The 21,631-nt window shown below is 44.5% G+C and overlaps 1 protein-coding gene across 2 annotated transcripts in view; it reads left to right on the top strand.

Annotated features, from left to right (window-relative positions):
* The first annotated feature begins 554 nt into the window (after positions 1–554).
* Positions 555–21,631, top strand: part of PIK3R1 (phosphoinositide-3-kinase regulatory subunit 1) — an 86,386-nt gene continuing 65,309 nt past the window's right edge. Inside the window, exons 1-2 of one of the 2 annotated variants that reach the window (XM_023257120.2) lie at positions 555–692; positions 10,715–11,435. In XM_023257120.2, coding sequence (XP_023112888.1) covers positions 11,099–11,435 — 337 coding nt within the window. In that variant the 5' untranslated portion in view covers positions 555–692; positions 10,715–11,098. Of the gene's footprint in view, positions 693–728; positions 1,573–10,714; positions 11,436–21,631 lie in introns of those variants that run through there. The other variant, XM_045061596.1, reaches the window with a different exon arrangement.

The following is a 21,631-nucleotide window of genomic DNA, read 5'->3' on the forward strand; positions in this document are numbered from 1 at the left end:
GGCCTCCCCGCCTTGGCGAGCCCAGGAATCCGAATCCTCCCCGCCCTTGGCACTCCGCTGGGGCGCTGGGGGCTCGGAGGATAGGGGTCGGCTCCAGACCCTCCGATTAGAGACGCAGCCTGTTACGTCTGAAATCATCCCCCACCTCTCCCGGCCCCACCGCCTCTGGTCCCGGAGACACCGGCAGCTGGCTGTGCCGCGGCCTGGCGCAGATCCAGAGAGCTCCGCCGCGGACCTAGCGCGGGGCCCGGCCGCCCGGGGCATCCCCGCTGCCGGGGGCGGAAGGCCGGCCCGGCGGCAGGAAGGGTCCGCAGAGCCGAAGCTCCGCCCCTCCGGCCGCCCAGCTCCAGGGCCGGCACGGTGAGTGGCGGCGGCCGAGGGCGCGGCGCCAGCGGAGAGGGGCGGAGACGTGCGCGCTGGTTGGCGCGGGCTCGGGGGCGGGGCGCGCTGGGCCGGGCCGGAGGCGGGGCCGGCGCCGGGCGCTGGAGCTGCTGGCTGACGGAGAGGAGTCGCGAGCAGCTGGAGCGGAGTTGGAGGAAGCGGAGTCCGCGACGAGGGCTGCGGGCTAGCGGGTTGGAGGCGCCGCGCTCGAATCGGGAACGGCGGGCGGGTCGAGGCCGGGTCGGAGGCGCGTCGGAGGCCGCCGCTGCAGCCTGGGCCCCGCAGAGGAAGGAAGCCGGCCGGCAGGGGAGGTAGGCGGCGGCAGCGGGTCCGGGTGTGTGTGCCCGGGAGGGGGAGGCAGTGCGTGCGCGCGCGGCTGCCGCCGTTCTCTTCCTGTCACCAGCAGTCGCTTCTCCTGCAGAGCAGAGCCGGGGGAGAGCGGGCTGGCCGCCGGCATCTCCGGCTCATGGCCAGCGTTTTGCGTGCTCCCGGCCGCCACAGAGCTCCCGTTTCCCCGGTCCTCTTCCGAGCTGGCTCTAGCTGCACGCCGCCGGGCGCATTCGTCCCCCGAGTTGCAGGCGATCTCGGGCTGGTCTCCACCCCTCCGTTACCGCACACTTCTGAGGGTCCTTGCTGTCGCCTTGCAGTTTTCCGGGGTCCTTCACAGAGCGCCCAAACCGTTGCCTTTGAGTTAGCGGGAAGGAACGAAGCCTTCCCCCGCGTCCTTCGGCTGCAGCCAGGGTAGCTGCTCGGGCCCTTCCCCCGAGCGGGTGGGGCGGCGGTGGTCCCCGGAGCTCGCCCCGAGCCCCCGCCCTCCGAAGTTTGTCTTCCTCCTCTTCCGGGGTGGGGGAAGTGCGCCTCGGGGCGGCTGGTCGCTGGGGCCCTAACGGCATTTAGTGCCGGCCGGGCCTGGACAGGTTGTTGGAGGCATATTTAACCGGGTCCTCCAATAGCCCGGAAATCCAGCTTTTTGTAGCGCGGAGCGAGAGTGGAGGGACCTGCCCAGCAATATGGAGCCGGCTAGGGAGAGCAAGAGAGTGTGGCAAGCCCGAGCTAAAATATCGTGGGGGAATTATCTGGCAACCGCTGCTCTAACACTCACTTCCCAAGAGCAGAAACTGCCCCGCAGATCGCAAGACAAAGAGAACTGGAAAGCTCAGGCCAGGCACTCCAGTACCGATACATACTTTGGTAACCTGATTTGGAGCATGAACTAGAAGGGTGTGAGTGGAATGGCTGTTACATGTTGAATGCAGAATGTGTGTGAACTGGATTTGGGGAAATTGTTAGGCTTCCCTGAGTGCTGTTAACATGGAAAAGGTCTCCCTTCCACCGTTAATCCCTGGTGGAGCTGCAGCACTGTTGGTATCTGAGTATAAGTTTACTCTTTATTTGGGGGGGGGGGGGAGGGAGGGTTGACTTTGGAAGCGGTACGGGGTTGGTTTTTTTCTTTTTTTCTTTTCCTGTTCTGTTCTTTTTCTCTTTGTCATTCAGTGCGAAGTACGACTGGATAAAACAGTTCCGGGTTTTGAGTGCAGCCTAAGATTGTCATTTCAGCGTAAGGAGGTTCAAGTTTTAGTTGTTAGGCGGGACTTTCAGCAAGCTTATTGACCTAGGCATTTATGTGGAATTGCATTTTAATGTTTCATTAGCTTGGGTTGCGTTTTCCACTTTAAAAATGGGTAGGTAAGCTAGAAAAGATCGGAGTAGACATGTTTATTTCTGAGGTATGCTCTCAGAATAAAGGATCTTCATGGTGCAAATAATTGGGGATTTGGGGAATTCTGCACAGAAGGCCGCAAATATTAATCTTAAAAAAGAAAAATAAAAGCACCCCCCCCTCACAGTTCCTTAATACAGTTCACCTTTCTTGAAATTAACAGTTAAAACTCAGAGGATAGCTTCTTAGAAACAAAAGTTGCTTAAACTTTGGGAAGCAAGTGTTTTTTGGTTGTTACAAAGAAAATACCTTAAGAGTAATTCTTTTTTGGGGGGGGGTCCCTGTAAAGTTCTAGAAGGTGTGTTTGGTTCAGAATCAAGGTTTAAACTGGAAAGGTCAGTGGAGGAGACCTACCTGCCTTACAGAATTGTTGGGTTATGTCACTGCTGGCCTCTTCAGCTTTTATATGCTAGTTGTAGGCAGGTAGTAGATAGTCATACTTTTCCATAACAATGTACGGGTTTTTATGATTGGAAGGAAGTTCTGTGTATCTCAAACTGGCTCTCAAAGTGCTATGTGCATTTGCGTTCTAACTTCCATCTTGTTTTGGGACCTGTTCTTGTCAGTTGCATAACAGAACTCTGGTGCACACTGGCTATCTGCTGTTTTATCTGCTTTTGTAAAATGATGTTATCACTGTGTCTTTTCTCACGTATGATGCCGATAGTGTGAAAAAGCACTTCCCTTCCCATTGGTTAATTATTTTGTCTTTTCTTAGCTATTTTTTGTTTAATTTATCAAGATCAGGAAATCCCCACAGCATAAAGTTGGTTTGGAGGAATGAAGTGGTACAATAAGTTACAGTTACCACATATTTTGGTTGTTGGTAGTGATTCTGGTAGTATGCGTTTATCTTCTGGAAATGCCAATTGTATCTAAGCTGATTTCTGAAGGGTTTTGTATCTTCAATGCAAAGATACACCACCTACCTACCCAAATCTTGTGTTGTTAAACGTGTGACCATACCTTTAATTAAATTCTTCTGTGAATGCCGTGTGATTTTTAAAGTAGTGTGTTGGTCAAAATCTCCTTTTTTTCTTAAATAGTTCAGGGATCAGGTTCTAAAAAGGCATCCACTCTGAAAGATTGTCCATATGCTCATTAAAACAGGAAGAATTTCCGTTCACCTTTTATTGTGTTTGCATTTTGTGATTTTCAAAATGCATTTTATTGCATAAAGCGGTGGTGAAGGAGCAGATTCAAAGAAAGTGATTTAATGGTTAGGTTAGATCATAGAAAGCTGAGATAATGGTTGCATTTAGAGTTTTGCTTTTAATTCTCTCACCTGTGGGGCATACACCATGCAGAAGAAGATGAGAAGTGTTTTTTTCTGTACGTTATACATTTTAAATAGGCTCCCCACAGATCTCCCTGTTTTGGAGGACACAGGGATTTGCCAGAGAAGGCAAGAGAATGGAGCCTCTTAGTAAAGCTGTTAGAAAATGAAGTTGCTTATCAGTGGAGGGAGTAGCTTATCAATTTAGCTTTTTGCCTTAGAAGGCACAATATAAATTGTGTAACAACTATTAATAAAAGACTTAGGTTGTAAGTAATTTTTAAAATACCGGTATTATTTATTGCTTTTTTTCTCTGTCTCTTCCACCTATATCCTAATGTGATTTCTTGTTATGCTTCTGCCAACGCTCTTATTGGAATTACTTGCCTAAAAGAATGGCAATTAAAGGCCATTTCATGTACATTATGCCAAATGAGCTGAAAAATAGACTACATAATTACTCATAAACTTGTCTGTTTGGCTTATGTTAGGTTTTTTTTGTTTTTTTGTTTTTTTGTTTTTTTTGAAAGGGTACAATGAGCTTAGCATAGCTTTTGGTGAAGAAAAAAATCCTGCTATAAAAACATCTTTGGAGATTTTATCTTCCCAGCATTGTCCTCCTTAAAGTAAATAAAATACATACCCACAGGCACCTGTAGTGAAAATAGTTTTCAGGTTAAGGATCACCCCAGAAAGTACTGAAATCACAGGAGTTTGGGCAAAGTGTGAGAAGACTCCAGCACTGTGCAGAGTGAGTTAATAAAGCGAGGCCCCTGGACAGGCATGCCGTGCCCCTCCCCTCCCTGGCTGGACCCCGGTGGTCCAGACCCTGGGAGGAGCGAGGGCTGCAACCTAAGGACGAAGCTCCCTTTGATCCCTGGAGGACTGTGTTAGTGCCTGTCATCTTTTCTCTTTGAGGGCAGCTAGATCACCATATCCTGTTGGAGAAGTCTTGGCCCCTCCCTGGTCTCTCCAGAACCACCCTCTCCCTCAGGCGGGGAGGGAGGGAACTAGGTGGGCAAAGTCCACCTGCTGCCTTTATGTGTCTGTCTGAAAAGAAGTTAAGGAGACAGCAGACTTTTATTTTGGCTAACTTCAGGATGCATTTACAAGGGTTTGCAAGCATTTAGAGGCAACACACACGCACACACACACACACACACACACACACACACAAATTCCTAGCAAATTTTCCTGTTTGAGGTAGGAAGTGTATAATTGGAAGTAAGGGATGTTGAATACTAGGAGCCATAATAATAATGATATCAGTGATAACATAGCCACAGTACTAGCTATGTAACGTCAGGCAGATTATCTAAGTTTTCTGTGCTTGTTTTCTCATCAGTAAAATGGGGATACAAATTGTATCTAGGAAGTTGTAAGGGTTAAATGAGTTGGTATATACGAAACTCTTAAGAGCTGTGCCTGATCCATAGTAAACACTACGTTGGTGTTAATTGTATTAAGCTCTAATTATCCAGCACAGAGCTTAGCACTTTATAGATGTAATTTCATTTAATCATCCTAGTAACCCTGTAAGGTGCAGGTTTGCTTATTGTATCTGCCTCATAGATGATAAAATTGTGCCACGGAGAGATCTGAGTAACTTGCCCAAGGTTAAAAATCCAGACAGTGATGGGGACAGCTGCCCGCGTCTGAAGCTCAGTGCTTATACTAATCTTCTTGCTAAGACTTTTGCAAAATAGCGCTGCATTTTCACAAGAGGAGCCAGTTCAGATCATCTTCCTTAGTCCTCTTCGTTCCATGGCCTTTTCCTCAGTACCTGTTCACCGTGATGAGGCAGAGAGCCAGAATAGCCACCCCCCTGGCCTTTCCCGGGTGATGGCATATGTTTCTGAGGCCCCTCAGAAGCTGCTGGAGGAGCATTGGCATCTTTCTGCCAGCCTCCTGGTGATGACTCCAGCTGGACCTGGGTCTCTGTTCTCTGCCCCTCCTCAGGTGCTCCGGCTCTGTGTCATCACTTGGTTTTCTGCAGAGTCCTGCCTCCTGGTTATTTCACCTAGTACCCCTGTGCTGTCCTGTACCCCTCCTAGCCTCACTGCTCCTTGGGTGCCAAACGGGCTTGCAGGCAGGAGTCTTCATCTAATCACCTTGCTTGCCCACAATAGGGACTCAGCCCTGAGGGTTGCAACCATCAGCACGTTCTGGTTGGTTTGAAAATGAATGGGGCTGTTTGATGACTATTGATTTAGGTTCAATTTAACTTTGCTCTGACTTTGATTTTTATGATTTCCAGAACACTATACTTGAAAGGTGGAAAGCTTTTTAAATAATTTCTTAATTTAGGTTGGGAGCTTGCCCTAGACTCAGACCTAGCACCGGGAGGACAGAGAAATGGAATGTAGGGAAGTGGGGGTCGGGGTCCATGAACGCTCCATGGCCTTTGCATCTGAGTCGAACATCCAATGTGTGCGGGACCCAGTGCCAAACTGCTAATTTAACCACAGGATAGAATTGTATGATTAGAGTATATTCTTGATTTATTTGAAGTGATTTTAAAATATCTTATATTCCTTCCTCCCATTAAGTTTGCTAAATCCTTGTCCTTTGTAAAAGGGGAGTAAGTCAACACAAAGAGCACTTTGCAAAGAATTTTGTTTGGTTCTCTGCCAGAGTGCCTGCAGGTTAGAGTGTTAAATTGAAAATTTACATTGAGGCATTTGAACATTAAGAAGTCATGGATTGCTGATTGTCAGACATCAGACACAACTTTATTTTGAGGCACAGAGTAAGAATAGATCAGTATCTTAGCAAAGAGAGAAAATACACTTCTGATAAATGGTGTGACAGGCAATCTTTGAAAAGATCGAAAGACTGGAGCACAATAATTACTGTTAAAGAAATTTTGAACTATTACATGTGATGTTTTATGAGTAAGCTTGTTATTTGTTGATGGGATTTCTTTATACCTTTTACAGTAATTTACATGTGCAGTAGCTTAGAGCCCAGATTAGAAAACTGCATTACTTATTTGAAAACATTAATTTATGGATGGTAGATATTTTTCACATATAAAACCTTTACTATGTTAACAATTATGTTGGAGCTAGGTGGAAATAGTTCATTGGACAGGTGAACATAGCCAAGGAGATTAGAGCCATAATCTTGTGAATCTTGGCAACATGTATCCGGTCAATCTGGGTAGTTTGGGCTCCATATTGATCTTAGGAGGGTTATGTTACACAGGCAATGCCGGTGCCTCAGGCTGCTGAGTTTTCTGCAGTCCTGGGGAGAATTTGAATGTAAGGGAAAAACGAAAAACAAAAAACTTGCCAGTTGTCAAGATATGATAGCTCTTGTGACTATGGTTTAATGTTTCCCATATCCCCCCTCAGGAGGAGCTGAGTTGTTAGAAATTGTGTAGTCAGGGGCCTGGGACAGCGGTAGGGGACATAGATGCCAAGAGGGGTACAGGTGGCAGTAGTTGAAGCTCTTAGAGCAGAAGTGGGCAGGATTCCAGAAGCGGGCAGCCTTCCAGAAGTGATGTGCCCAGTATTCTTTTATTCATAGTTTATAGACTTCTTTGGCAAGGATGCATTTTACTGAAGTCTCTTTGGAAGAAAATTTGCATTGTCTAAGATACTGGGTCCTGAACTTGATGGGACTGCTGCCAGGTTGTAGTGGCTTTTTTTGGCAGGTGTGTTTGTGAAAGAGCCACAGACACTATCAGTAGGGCCACTGTCACAGAGAGTAAATAGAGAGCAGACATTCAAGGTTAATCTGGGGGGCCAGAGTATGCAGGCAAGGAATCTGCATCATTGACCCCATGGACCCACCAGGGCTGTCTTTTGTCATCAAAGCAAGTTGAATTTGGGCAGTAGGTTTTCGTGGTGTTAAAAGTGGTAGACCTGGAGCTAAAGTACTTGAAGGTGACTTGTGATTCCTCCCATCAGTTGATCAGTGTTACCATGGCCAAGGTACTAAATTCTTTGTTATCTCAGTTTCCTCCTCTGCAAAATGAGAATATTGATAGTGCTGCCTCAGGGTTATGCTGAGTATTGACCCAACATGCTGGGGCGCGTATAGATCCCATTAAGCGTTAGATGATTCTGATTGAATGAGTTAATACACACAGAGCTCCCAGTAAGTATTAGATAAGGAGGAAGAGGAAAAAGATTGGATAGATTAGCATACATACAGCTTCCAGTAGTGTTAGATGATGCCCATGATGACCAATATGACAGTGACCGTCATTGAAATGGGATGGCCATCGGGAGAAATTGTGTATTGTGCAGCAGGGAGAAGAGCCTGCCTCTTCTCCCTGGCCACGACAGGATAGGGACAGGACACTATCCAGTCCCCACCCACATGACTAGTCAGCTCTCCCTCTTCTCTTACAAGGTTGCTCTCCAACCACTTTGTTGGCACTGAATCTTGGCCAACCTTGAATTGTTTTGATTGATCTTCGTGGCCTTGGCATTGTTGAGTCCCAGAAGACAGGAATGGTGTGTTCTTATAATCTTAGCGTCATAGAAGATGTGGCTTTTTGTTGTTTTTGTTTTTTGTTTTGTTTTTTTTTAAATCCAATGAGAGCCCAGAATTCTGCGCAGGATTCTTCTAACAGGGAAAGTCACGTTCTCCTTACAAACATCGAGGGACGGGAATTTGTAGAGATATATGGGTCTCTGGCACCTGGGTGGGAATTGCTAACTCTCAGGTCTGGCCTTCTTGAGGTCATCAAGTTCCTCAGGGTTTTTTTCCTCTTTGCACAGATTTAGCCTCAGGCCAACATAAGTATAATTTTCAGGTTTGCAAAACCTTGACCACACGTGGAGCCTTTTAGTGTGGCCTCCGCAGTTGAGGAACCTGCATATCTACAGAGGTGTGCTGTGATGGGGGGCCTGGTGGCTGCTGAGGGCTGTGTGGGGGAGAGAGTGATTAAGAGAGACAGGGCAGGAGGGAGAGAGAAAGGGAGGAAGAGAGGGAGCATAAAATACTCGCCATTCTGTGAAGAATCTCACCAAACTGGCCCACTGGGTTGTTGAAATAGAGGAAGCCATAGGCAGCAGCTGGTGGGAAGATCTCTCCAACCTACTAGTTGAAGATGTTTTTTTTTTTTTTTTTCTTTCCATAAAGACCTACATTGCCAGGAAAAGCTAACAAAAATTTCAAGGCAGATTTGGAGGAATTAAATTATTCTTAGGCATGTTGCCTGGTTTCCAGGCATTTAGGGATATGTAAATTTTCATGTTCTTTAGAGTTCTGTGTCTCATTTGTACAGAGTACATTAGTACTAAAAACGAAATTTGCTAGTTCTACATTCTTGTGTGAATTTCCGCAGTGAATATTTAATTTGATCCTGGATCTATCAAAAGGAGAGGTTGTCTTCAAACATAATATAGTTTATTTTTCTCCTACACCCTGCTGGTTGCTTTAATTTTTTTTTAATCAGATGACTGAAACACAAAGTAGAATATCTATCTCAAATTAATATTCTTACTCTGCAAATGTTTCCAGTGTTTGTTTTTTGGTTCTTTTAATTTTAACTCTCCTAAGAATGTTATTGTACTATGGCTAAGAGGCTCTATAACCGTGTAAAGTTGAATGCTTTATGCTTCTGAATGCCAACATTACTGTCTGCGATTAGATCTTACTTAAATTAAGATGCATACGCCGATGAGTTCCTTTAATACTAAACATCTGAAGTGGCCCCACTCGTTAAAACGTATCAAGCTGTCTTTGATATAGAACACTGATATTCTGTGGCTGTCGCGGATGGCTTTGTGACTTGGCCAGCTTAACTGAAACCTTTAGGTTGCTTTTACTCTTTGTAATAAAGATAGCATTGAGAAACAACTAGGGTGCAAAGCGTGTACATGGACACCCTGTTCTATTGGCAGGCAGGCCCCTTGCTGACTTTCCCTCTCGAGAGTCTGGAATCCCTCTGCCTCCACTATGTTAAAAAAAAGAGAAAAGCTTGCAACTGCTTGTTTTCCCCGACACTGGGGCTGTCTTTCCAGGGTGATCTCCCACAACCATCTCTGCTTTCTCTTCAGTTCCTTAACTCCTCAAATTCTAGTTAGTATCCTCAATACCTCTAGACTGGGGTCTGCTTTCTCAAAAGCCAGTGATGATGCGGTGATGGGCAGAGCCCAGGTTACCTGGCCTTGCCTCACTTTCCTCCCTGCTGGAGGCCCCTGTGGGATTTGGTCTCAGGGATTCGCTTTTCCCACCAAAACCCTCTAATTTATTATTTCCCGCACATAGGGTTTGTGTCCAAAGCTTGACTTTGCTTTTTCAGGTGTGTTCAGCGAACCCCAGTGTTTGATCCTTGCATCATTTTTTAACATTTAATATTTTTCCTTGTGAGTTCCTCCATTCCACTGAGTTCAGGCTTGCCTTATTTGCAGCTGATCACCAGATCTGTAGCATGTTCCCTATCTTAGAGTCCCAGACCAGGTTTTCCCCTGCCTCCCACCGTCCTTGCATCTGTAAGCCTGTCAGTCCTCTTGGCTTCCCTTTGCCTGATACCCGTGGCTAAATTCTTTTAACGAACTCAGGTTCAGGCCTTTTGCTGCTGTCCTGACCCACATTTGAGCATCGCCGCATCCACTCAGGCTTCTTCGGCAGCGTCTGTTATTTCATTCTTCTCCTTTCCATACCTTCTGCTGCCACCTTGGTTCATGCCCTCAGGACCCTTTTGCCCAGACCACTGCAGAACACGGTTGACACCTTTCCTCACCTCTTCTATCCCTATGCCAATCTGTCCTAGTCGCTGTTACTAGATTGAGATTCTTTAAGTGCATCTCTGACCTTGCTGCTCCCCTCTCTCCACGCATTTTCAGTGGCGTCCTAAATTGGACCACATGACTCACAAACTCAGTGCAGGCATGCATCATGTCATATAACCCCTACCTATCTTCCTAATCCAGATCCAGTGTTCCCTCTTTGGCTTCAGATGGATTGGACTGCCTGTTCTAGCTCTTCCCAGAATATGATATTTGCTTAGTCACATCTGTACCTAAGATCATGCTACACATTCCATTCTGTCTTCAGATCCCTGCAGTTAGATGTGGTCCCTCCCTCATCGAACCCAATAGCACTTAGTCTCTGCCTGTCTTAGGGTACTGACCTAGTGTTATGGTTCCTTGTTTACCCTTCTTATCTCTGAGACGCTGCCACATGCCAGCACACCTCCCACCCCTGCCTGGTGTTCTTACTAATCTTTGTTGTATGTATCATGTTGAGCAATAGCACAACGGCCTGTGTATGTATGCCAAATTGATTAAATACTTGTTGAATGGAAGTAGAAATTCAAATTCACACAGATGGCAAAGTGTGATGTTCATTCATAAGCCTTGTTTTTCCTTTGCTAGGTGAAGCTCGCGTGTGGAGTGCAACAGTAAAATCAGACGCCAGATGGACAGTGTGACAAGAGTGTCAGAAAGGATTGGGCCTCGCTGTGAGAGTCAGCCTGGAGGCCAAGTGTTGATGAGTTGCTGAAAAGGAAGCCAGTGGGAGGACTGCGGGCCGCAGAGGAAGTGGCACTCTGTCTTCAGTCACACCATTGATGGAGGACAGATGGACAGCCGGACATCCAGTCACCTCTCCTCTTAAACCTTTGGAGAGTTGTCCTTTGTCCTCTGCTGGACACATATTAGGAATCTTAACATACTCTCTGAATTCGCTTTCCATAGAAACGTAAAATCAGACTGCGGTGTGTAACGAGACGTCTGTTGCATGGTGACAGGTTTGCAACCATGAGTGCCGAGGGCTACCAGTACCGGGCGCTGTATGATTACAAAAAGGAACGAGAAGAAGATATTGACTTGCACTTGGGCGATGTATTGACTGTGAATAAAGGGTCTTTAGTAGCTCTTGGATTCAGTGACGGACAGGAAGCCAGGCCTGAAGAAATTGGCTGGTTAAATGGTTATAATGAAACCACGGGGGAAAGAGGGGACTTTCCAGGAACTTACGTTGAATATATTGGAAGGAAAAAAATCTCGCCTCCCACACCAAAGCCCCGACCACCTCGACCCCTTCCTGTTGCACCAGGTTCTTCAAAAGCTGAAGCAGACAGTGAGCAACAACAAGGTCAGTGTTAATGAGCGATTGCTTCGTGGTGCACCCCCGCTCCCCCTCCCTTTTTTTTTTTTAAGGAAAAGCCTACGATTTGCGTCGGACCGTAGTGTGCTCTGAGCAGAAACTTACTTTGACAGCCTTACCTCAATTTATATATGGTACATAAAAACTGGGTCAACCATTACAAGACTGGAAATTTGTGTTTGTGGGGTAGGGAGTTGTCAAAAGACGTAGACGGTGTATGAGAACTTGGTCAGTGCCTTGAAACCCTGCTTTTATAGTTGCCATTGAATTAAACATCTCTTGCATCCTTATTCTGTAATTGCTCGTAATACATATAAATAATCCTTTAAGGAAAGAAGAGGGTAAGTCTAACTAACGTCAGTAGATGTAACGTTAATTTGATTTGTGTGGAGAAATGTAGAAAGTAATAAAGTGACCCCAGAACTCAGCAGAGAAGAAACCATTGTTTTTATAACCTGGTATCTACCTCTGGGTTTCCTCTCCAGAAACACTGTGGCTGCAGCTGAAACCTAATCCTGTACTCAGTCTAGATGTAGAGGGAGTTCCCTTCCTTCATCGGCAATGTCATTTGTAGCATGAATGCCTCTACGGTGCTTAGCCCTCATGAGAAGAAAAAACTTACTGAATACTTTTCTTAAATGGAAACCACCTTGATTCAAAAACCACTCCTTGATACTGGAGATGGTCCACATTCTAGCTTTGTGCACAGCTGGTCGTTTAAGATTTTTCTTCTGTTCGTTTTCACACAGGGACCAGCCCTTTGCTCCGTTTTGCTGTTATCACCTTTGTTAAATACTCATTTCTTCATCGGTAAATTTCAAGCTTTTTGTTCTTTTTTTTTTCCCCCCTACATAATTTTTTTTTTTTTTTTTTTTTTTCCTCAGACTGAGAAAGGTTTGGCAAGGTATGTTTAAAACAGGTGGGCCCTGGGGCGCCTGGGTGGCGCAGTCGGTTAAGCGTCCAACTTCAGCCAGGTCACGATCTCACGGTCCGGGAGTTCGAGCCCCGCGTCGGGCTCTGGGCTGATGGCTCGGAGCCTGGAGCCTGTTTCCGATTCTGTGTCTCCCTCTCTCTCTGCCACTCCCCCGTTCATGCTCTGTCTCTCTCTGTCCCAAAAATAAATAAAAAACGTTGAAAAAAAAAATTAAAAAAAAAAACAGGTGGGCCCATTTGCCGTGGTTGCATGTTGAGTAAAACTGCCTGTGGCATTACAGTGTCTTTCTGGAAGGGATTCTGATACAATCATGCCTTCTTGAACGTTGGCTTATTCTAGCACATATGAATGAGGTAACATGAATAAAGGAGCAGAATGCAAGGATAAATAGCTGCTTTTTAGCATTGGGTAGCAATAGGATAGGGAATATTTTTAAAAGTCAAGGGTAACTGCCTAGAGATACCTGAAGGGATGTGCTCTTTCCTCCCCTGCCCGACCCAACAGGGATACTTGTTTGATGAACATTATACCGTACTTTATAAATCATGTCCAGATAATGTCGTCTACTATACAGTTCCAAAGCAAAAGTTAATTTTTTGTGCAACAAAAACATAAAACATTGACTCTGCATATGTATATATGGTTTTGTCAACCATTGTGTTTCATTTAGCAGATAGAAAGTATACATGCAATTGGGTCCCCCCCCCCCACCAAACTACATATTTTTAATTTGTTTGTTTTTTGAGTTAAAAAAAATTCAAAAGGAAAAATTACTTAATTTGTCCCAGAATACAAAAGATTACAGAATCCTACAAGTATCTGTGTTGGATTACCAGAGAAGATAATGTAAAAGGTGGAAAAAGGGATACCGTGTTGAGATTAGTGACACAAGATTCTGTAAAAATAATTTCTAAGCAAAATTGCATTTGAAAACTGCCATTAGGTATAACTTTTCATTATAAGCAAAGTGATTTTCTCTTTTTAAGCCCGAATCTATTTTATAATGCTTGCTTTCTCATCTGATGCGGTGACAATAGAGATTTTTAACAGCTTTTCCTTTTTTCTTTTTACTACATGGAAAGTGGACTAAATGAAATTTTTAGCAGAATTTAAGAAAGAAACCATGACATTGTGCATTCAGATATTAGAAAGAGCTGGCCTAAATATAAATGAGTCATTAGGAGTAACTGAAAGATTGAATAGGCAGTTGAAATGGGAGATTGTGAGGGGGCTTTGGTACTAAACTGTAGATTTTCCAGAAATGTAACCTTCTAGTCTCATTTACATACGACTGCTATGAAGTGAGAATTCAGTAGCTCCTAGTAGTTGCATGTCACATTGACAAGGAAAGTAGTTGTAAGGACAACTATGGGATTCACTTTCTTTTTGCCCACGTGTATGTTTACTTGGAAGGCTCTGCAGTGACAGATTGTGGGACAGACAGAGAGGATAGTTCTTTTCTTGCTGTCATTGAATTCTTTAGCCCTTTTTCCCTTTTATTCCCCTCTCCTAACTTGATTTAACCTGTTTTTCGTGTTTGACTGTCTTTATTTTATTTTGAAGGTTACCCCTGAGGTCTAAGGATCAAATGCAGTCCTCCTGTTGAGATAGTGTGCCATGGGGAGTTGGCACACCCCGTAATGGGAATGGGATAGATAGAAGGTGCTCACGCCTGCCTGCCTACTAATTGTGTGGTTCTTGTCTCCTGCTCTTGCAACGTACTCTCTTTTTATTTTTTTAATGTTTATTTTTATTTTTATTTCTTTTTCTTTTTCTTTTCCTTTTTTGGGGGTGAGAGAGAGAGAGAGTGCAAGCAGGGGAGGAGCAGAGAGAGAGGGAGTCACAGAACCTGCAGCAGACTTCAGGCTCTGAGCTGTCAGCATAGAACCCAATGTGGGGCTCGAGCCCACAAACCCTGAGATGATGACCTTAGCTGAAGTTGGATGCTTACTGACTGAGCCACCCTGGCACCCTTTAAATTTTTTTTTTTTTTAATTTATTTATTTTGAGAGGGAGAGTGTGAGCAAGCTTGTGCATGCAAGTGAAGAAGGGACAGAGAGAGAGAGAATCCCAAGAGACGTCTGTGCTGTCCAGTCAGAGCTCGATCCCATGACCTGAGTCAAGATCAAGAGTCGGATGCCTAACTGACTGAGCCACCCAGGTGCCCTGTCTCTTCTTAAAAGAAAGTTGTCATTGAGCTTCGGCCAAAAGTAGACTTTGTGTGAGGGATTCCTTCTTACATAATAGAACCCACTTTTCCACTTTCCGTGAATGTTCCTGGAAATAAAGGTGTGAAGGTTAGCTTTTGAAATTCCTTTGAAAATCTGATAAACCTTCCACCAGTACATTTTGCGTACAGTGTCTGAGGAAGCCCAACCCGTGGATTGAATTAAATGTGTGAATTGCACATTGTTGTGTTGATTGGCCTTCGAGTCATTCATTCACCATGAATTGCATCCCTGTTTTGTGCCAGAAAGTAGTGATGAAAATCGGCATCTAGATTTGAGAGGGATAGCATGCCTTCTGATACCCTGGCCTTCCTCCTCCTACCTCAGGACTCTGCTTCCTTCCCTCCGCTTGGGCAGCTCTTGGGCGACCTACTGTCAGCTCTTGGCTCAAATCTCACGGAGGCTGGCTCTGCTCTCCTTACTTCACATGGCGACATGCCCCTCTGCTTTCACAAAGCATTTACTTACCATGTTGATATTTTATCATCTGTTCCCTCTGGTAGACTGTAGGCTCCATGAGGGCGAGGGTCTTGGTTGTCCCTCCATTATCCCAAGCATCTGGAACAGTGCAGTAGGTTCTCAGTAAGTGGATAAAGGCTTGCTTCCGAGGTTCATCATCTAGCTGTCTCACATCCCAGGTGACTTGAAAGGAGCCATGTGCTTTGTATGTTCTACACAGGTACACAAGGCGGTGACAGCCCATCCTGTTTTTAGAAATCACAGTTTCTTTGTGCTTTCACACCATTCACATCTGAGGAACCTTGCAGCCTTGGCCATGACCGTTGCATGCCGTGTCTCCAAAGCTGTTATTTAATACTCCAGGGCTTGGGATAGGTAGTTCTGCTAGTGGGAAGTGTGTTAAGCTGATAGTGGGTACTGTCAGCCACTTAAGCAAAGTGATGAGAACGTGTGTCAAAAGCAGCAAGTGTCTTCAGGCACAGATTTTATTCCCTCTCCCCTGCTTTCACCTGCTTCCCTTTGCGTGGGGGCTAAAATTGCCAACGAGAGTGTCCCATTACACTTGGCCACAACGCAGTCAAGCCCTGTTTGACCTTCAGAGACAGCTCCCTTGCGAACAGGTGAAGGGTGTGCAAAATGGGTGTCACGTGGTCCTTGGGGGCACCATGCTGTTGAAAGACTACACTGGCTCCTTCTGCGTTAGTCTCTTCAGACACTGGCTTTCCATCCCTGAACACACAGCCCCATCCAGCCATGGTCCCCACTTCTTTGTACACCAAGAAATGGTGGAGGTGGAGATGTAGGGATAGAGGAATGAAAATACGTAAGTAAACCGTGCCACGGGGTCATTTCTTGAAACTGCATTTTGCGATTCTTTAATTATAAAGTCACGGTCACGTAGAATATTTAGACTAGTGAGATCCTAGGGACAAACTAGAATCTAGTCTACTCTACAAACTAGTGATCGTGTTAGTTTGAATAGAACAAACATTGGAATCTGCTCACTTTCGAGGTCACTTAGGGGTCCGAGTTTGTACCCACCTCTATCCCCCATCTACACACCCCTTACCACCCCCATTGCAGACCCTGACCGTGAGTCCCAGGGGCCAGCTGGTTCCACATATAAAACATGAAGCATACATTTGGTAGGACCGATTTTAAATTTTGATCAAAACTCGTTCTAAACAGAAAAGGCAAAAAGCTTCTAACTTGTCTTTGCTTTCAATGTTCCCCCAGCCATGTTATTTTTACATTTATCACACTCAGCATCTGAGTGCCCCTCCGTGGTTGTCATTCCCCGTCTAGAAGGCAAGGCTGTAATAAATCACATAAATTGACTATACTGTATGGAGGTCACAGAAGATAGCGACCTGATCCCAAGTTGCACACCTTTGCTGAGACTCGTGGTCATAACTTACTGCTGTTACTCCCCCAGATAGTACCCGTGAAAGCAATCGGCTTTGCTTCACAAAGCCCTGCCTTTATGAATTCTGTTTCAGTTGCGATTAGACCTTGTCGTAACTTTCTGCACCTGTTTGCCTACTTAAGTGAGACTTGGCTGTGAGGTCAGAGCATCGTCCTGCTGATGTCCCCTGAATGGTGGGGTAAGACATCCGACTTTTGGTGCTCACTGCCCACTCGGCTTTGTCCATGCTGCTTGTGTGAGAAAGCAAGGCCGGTTAGAGGGTATTTGAAGGTGAAGGCTGTAGAGCTCTGCCTCTGACTTCTGACCAACTGGCAAGTTTAGTCAGCATGCTAGAGATTTTTAGCCAGGTGTAAAAATGTAAGTGTTTGACCTCTGTGTTTTAGTATGAAATTAAATACATTTCCAAAGGATATCATCAATAGAATTGATTGGAGACTAGGTCCGGAGGAGACAAATGTGCTAATTATTTGTGATAAGATCAGATGTGCCTGACCACTTCTCTTACAATCCCAGAATATATTACTCCTGTGTTAAGTTACATATTATAGTTCTCCCCTCTTGAGTGTCAGCACTGCTGTTCTTTTTTGCTAGATTCTTGACTTTTAAGACATTTTTCCTGCGAATTTGAAATTTAGTTATTTGTCTCCCCAGAAATGTGAAGAGAAAGGAGAGTAATCCCAATGAACAATTTCCATATCCTTGAGAAGAAAATTGACAGAGAAAAGCTTCTCACCTTGGCTGCTTTTTACCAGAAAAGTTCTGCTGGGAGCTGGCTGGCCATGTTCGTTCGGAACTCTAGGCAAACCCTGATGGCAGATGAGTAGGGAGCATCCCTTGGTACCCTCACACAGAGAGGAAGACATTCCTCCCTCCTTCTTCCAGTCTCTTATTTGACCAGAAGGGCTCTGTTTTCTCTTTTCCAGGACAGTTAAGTTCAAGGTTACAGATAAGACATTATTTGAGGAAAAGATTTCTGCCGTGTTACCATGACCTGTGTCACGTAGAATCACAGAGCTTTGGTACGGAAGTGATACTTTCTTAGGTGAGATATATGTTCAGATGATTTCCTCAAGGGTTCTGGCTATCGACATTTCATTATGTGCTCTTTTTTCCAACATGGGTAAAACGTCCAGTGTCCCTATCTGTACAACCTAAACAAAGCCTCCACACCTCTGCCTCAAACAGGATCTTTGTCAAGTGGAGTGAGCCTCTTCTGTGTCCTAGCCACCCAGCTAATGGTGATGCTCTAATGAAATTTTCTTTATCATAAAAATAGAACTCTGTCTTGCGAAAATGTTTCCTTTTGCATTTAGTCGTCAGTAGATTCTTTGATAACTTTGAGGTCAGTCTTTCTGGTTTCTAGGTGAACGCATCTTTGTCAAAGACAGGAGAAATGCTGATTAATAAGTACTTCTTCCCAAAGTCAGGGTTTGAGAAAATAATCGAAATTACTAAGTTTAACAACAAATGGTGCCTTGCATCTGCTAAGTAGCATCCAGAAAGGGGAGAATTTTGTATCTCTGGCAAGAAAGAATAGCAAATATGTGATGCCATACACATATCCATGTTTTTCTTTGTAAAACAGATGTTAGCAGTACAGCTGACTGTTGTTTGTATGTGTATCTTCGTTGCAAACACATTTCCATGAGGAATGACACAAAATTGGTTTGAAGGCTGAGGTAGGGGGAAAAATAACTTGGTGTGATGGCTGGAAACGAGAAGCATAATTGCATGATGGATTATATCTAATGTTTTGAGGTCTTGGTCAGTTTTATAGCATTGAGTACCAAAACAGTTCTTAGGCTTTCATTGAAACTAATCTAAATAGAGAAGGTCAAGGTGCACTAGAAGTTGGCTTTATTTTCATTTCTTGGGTATAATCCCTAAAATGTCAAGTTTAACAAGATAGCTGTCAGAATACTTTATAAATGTGTTATTCTTACTTACTAATTTCTATAAACGGCCACCGTATTTTGTTTTTACTATGATAATTCCATGCACTCTACATTGTTAAAATGTTCTGATAAAATAGAACTTTGCACTTGAAAACAAAAACAAGCAGCAGATCTTCCTGTTTAATTATGTATGCACAACTTTGTCCCAGTGGCTTTCTGCCATCGAAAGCATGGCTGTCACTTTCAGGAATACCTTTTCTGGATACTTCTTGCTTGGAGGTATTTGCATTCATCTGTTCATCTATTTTCAGTTGATAGCTTGTATTATGCGGTGCCTATGGATTCATCTATCCCGTCACAGTTTGAGGCATACTGAAGTTCTGACTGTGAATTTATTACACTGCATTGTAGGAGACTGTTGGTAATTTGATGATCAAATGTGATATCCAAGATAGTAAAGATGTTGGTATAAGTGAAATATAAATCTCTATGATACATTATTAGAGTCAGAAATTCCACTCTACTTTGCTTCCTCTAAATTCCTTAATCCTTCTTCCTCTTCCTGCCCTTCTCCTCCTCCTCCCCTTCCTCCTCCTCCTCCTCCTCCTCCTCCTCTCCCTCCTCCTCCTCCCCCTTCCTCTCTCTCCCTCCCTCCCTTCTTCTTCTTCTTCCTCCTTCTCATCCTCCCTCCTCCTCCTCCCCCCTCCTCCCCCTCCTCCTCATCCCTCCTCCTCCTCCCCCTCCCTCTCTCTCCCTCCCTCCCTCCCTCCCTTCTTTTTCTTCCTCCTCCTCCTCCCTCCTCCTCCCTCCCCTCCCCCTCCTGCTCCTCCCCCTCCCTCCCTCTCTCTCTCCCTCCCTCTCTCTTTCCCTCCCTCCCTCCCTCCCTCCTTCTTTTTCCTCCTCCCTCCCTCTCCGTCCTCCACCTCCTCCTCCTCCCTCCTCTCCCTCCCTCACTTTCTTCTTCTTCTTCTTCTTCTTCTTCTTCCTCCTCCTCCTCCTCCTCCTTCCTCCTCCTCCTCCTCCTCCTCCTCCTCCTGAGCCCCTCCCCATCCTAGTGTTGTCTAGTTGTAAAAATAAGAAGTAGATACTGTCTCTGGGTACCTGGGTGGCTCAGTCAGTTGAGCTTCCAACTTGGCTCAAGTCATGATCTCCCGATCTGTGAGTCTGAGCCTCCCGTTGGGCTCTGTGCTGACAGCTCAGAACCTGGACCCTGCTTCAGATTCGGTGTCCATCTCTCTCTCTCTGCTCCTCCCTCACTCAAACTCTCTCTCTCTCTCTCTCTCTCTCTCTCTCTCTCTCTCTCTCTCTCCCTCTCTCTCAAAAACAAATAAATGTTAAAAAAAGTAGATACTGTCTCTTCTGAGTTTTGGCTGTATTTTTGCTTTAACCTCATACTGACACTTGGTCAGTAAAACTTTCTCCATTCCTACTCATAAGAATTGCTGGAGAAACAAAACCCAGAAAACTTAAGTTGTCATTAGTAGTCGTTCATTAGTACTTCAGCCCAGAATCCAGAAGAAGGGTAAATGGCGAAGGGACTTGGATGGAAACCCAAGCTGGGATGATTGGGCACATGTGCGCTCGCGTGACCTCCCTGCAAGATCTGATATGGAGGTTGGGCCAGGAAATCGGATGGGATTATTGCTAATGAAAGTGCCATATTGATACCAAGGGCTTTTTTTTTTTTTTTTTTTTTGCAAAACTGTGCACCGTATGATCTTAAGATATATTTCACCAGTGTGAGAACTTACGCTCTCCCTCTGTTGGTGGTCACTGAGGAATGGCTGACATCTAAATTAGTTTGTGACTCCCATTGTGACATATTGTAGTTCATGAGTGAATTAAGAGACACTCATGGAATGCCTCCCTTGCGCTGTGTCTGTGTGGTGTAGTTCAATGTGTTGACATGATAGGCGCTCAGAGTTCTTAAGTATTTGTCTAGTGGGTTTTTGGTTAAGTTTTCCAAGGCAGGTAGAGAGGGTGATGGTGTTAACATTTGTCTATTCCAATTAGAAAGATTTGTTTCTTCAGAGCTCTTCAAATTTATGTGATGGAAGTATTAGAATATGTGCCCAAGAGGCAACACATGAGCACAGGCGTTGGGCAAGGCTGCATTGTAAAGTCAGCCAGATTGTTGGGGTCGTCCTCATCCTACAAGCTTTATCCTGAGGAAGGAAGCTGCCATATGGCGCCACAACTCAGACTCGGCACACGGTACCATTGCCAAAGCAAGGAGCCCTCGCACTGGTTCCCACTTGCTCTTGGTTCTTGGAAAATTCGTTTTTCAAAATTACTTAAAGTTGTGAGTAAGATCATCTATTGTGAATCCGCATTCAACACCCCGGGTTTATTTTTATCCTATTTTTTAAAATAATTTTTAATGTTTAAGAATGTTGCGTCTTTATCAGTGAACAGTTCATTTGAAATAGATCTTTCCATCCCTGTGTCCTAATGGTAGAAACATAGTTGAATATTTGTATCGTTACTTTATAATTTGAAAGTATTTCACAACGTTGCTGACTTGCTTTTTCAGGTAGCCAAAAAATAAATTTCCTATTTTTTGAAGGAGAAAGATTCAGAAAGGTTAGAGCAAAAAGACTTTATTGCTAAATAATACTGAGTATCTACTGAGTACCAAGGAGTGAGATTTAGTGCATTTGGTTAGGACATATCAAAAGTATATATTATTGTCATTGTACCACACTTTCCCCATGGTTGTATTTAAATGTGGAAAATGCCTTTTTCAAAATGTGCCTTAAATTAACAAATATCATCAAGACTTTGTTATAAAAAAAAAGTACCTGAAAAGTTTGCAGACTTACTGTTTGCCAGGCGTTTTGCTAGACATGTCAGAGATATTTTTCATTTGATTCTTGTATCCGCCCTGCACAGATTGCATTCTGACCATTATTTTCCCGATTAAGAAGGTAAAGCTCAGGGGACTGCAAATATTTAGAAAGGAGGGGGCTCCGTAGAAGGAGCATTCAGAGGGTTCAGAAACACTCCAGCAAGCCCTTGTGTGGTTCTGGGTAAGCAGTCCTTTGTGAAGTTATCAGTAACTGAAGAAACCAGATAGTTGGAGCTTTTTGGGTGGTCTTCAATTATGTTTGTTTTATCAGTTAAGTTTCACTGGCTGTTACATTCATACAGCCACACAACAAATTACCTTTGTTTTACATACAACTCACAGCATTTTCTTATGTCTCTTAAATACATTCAAGGGTTGCATCACAAGGAGACTG

This window comes from Felis catus, chromosome A1 (genome assembly GCF_018350175.1).
Source record: "Felis catus isolate Fca126 chromosome A1, F.catus_Fca126_mat1.0, whole genome shotgun sequence".
Classification (NCBI taxonomy): Eukaryota; Metazoa; Chordata; class Mammalia; order Carnivora; family Felidae; genus Felis; species Felis catus.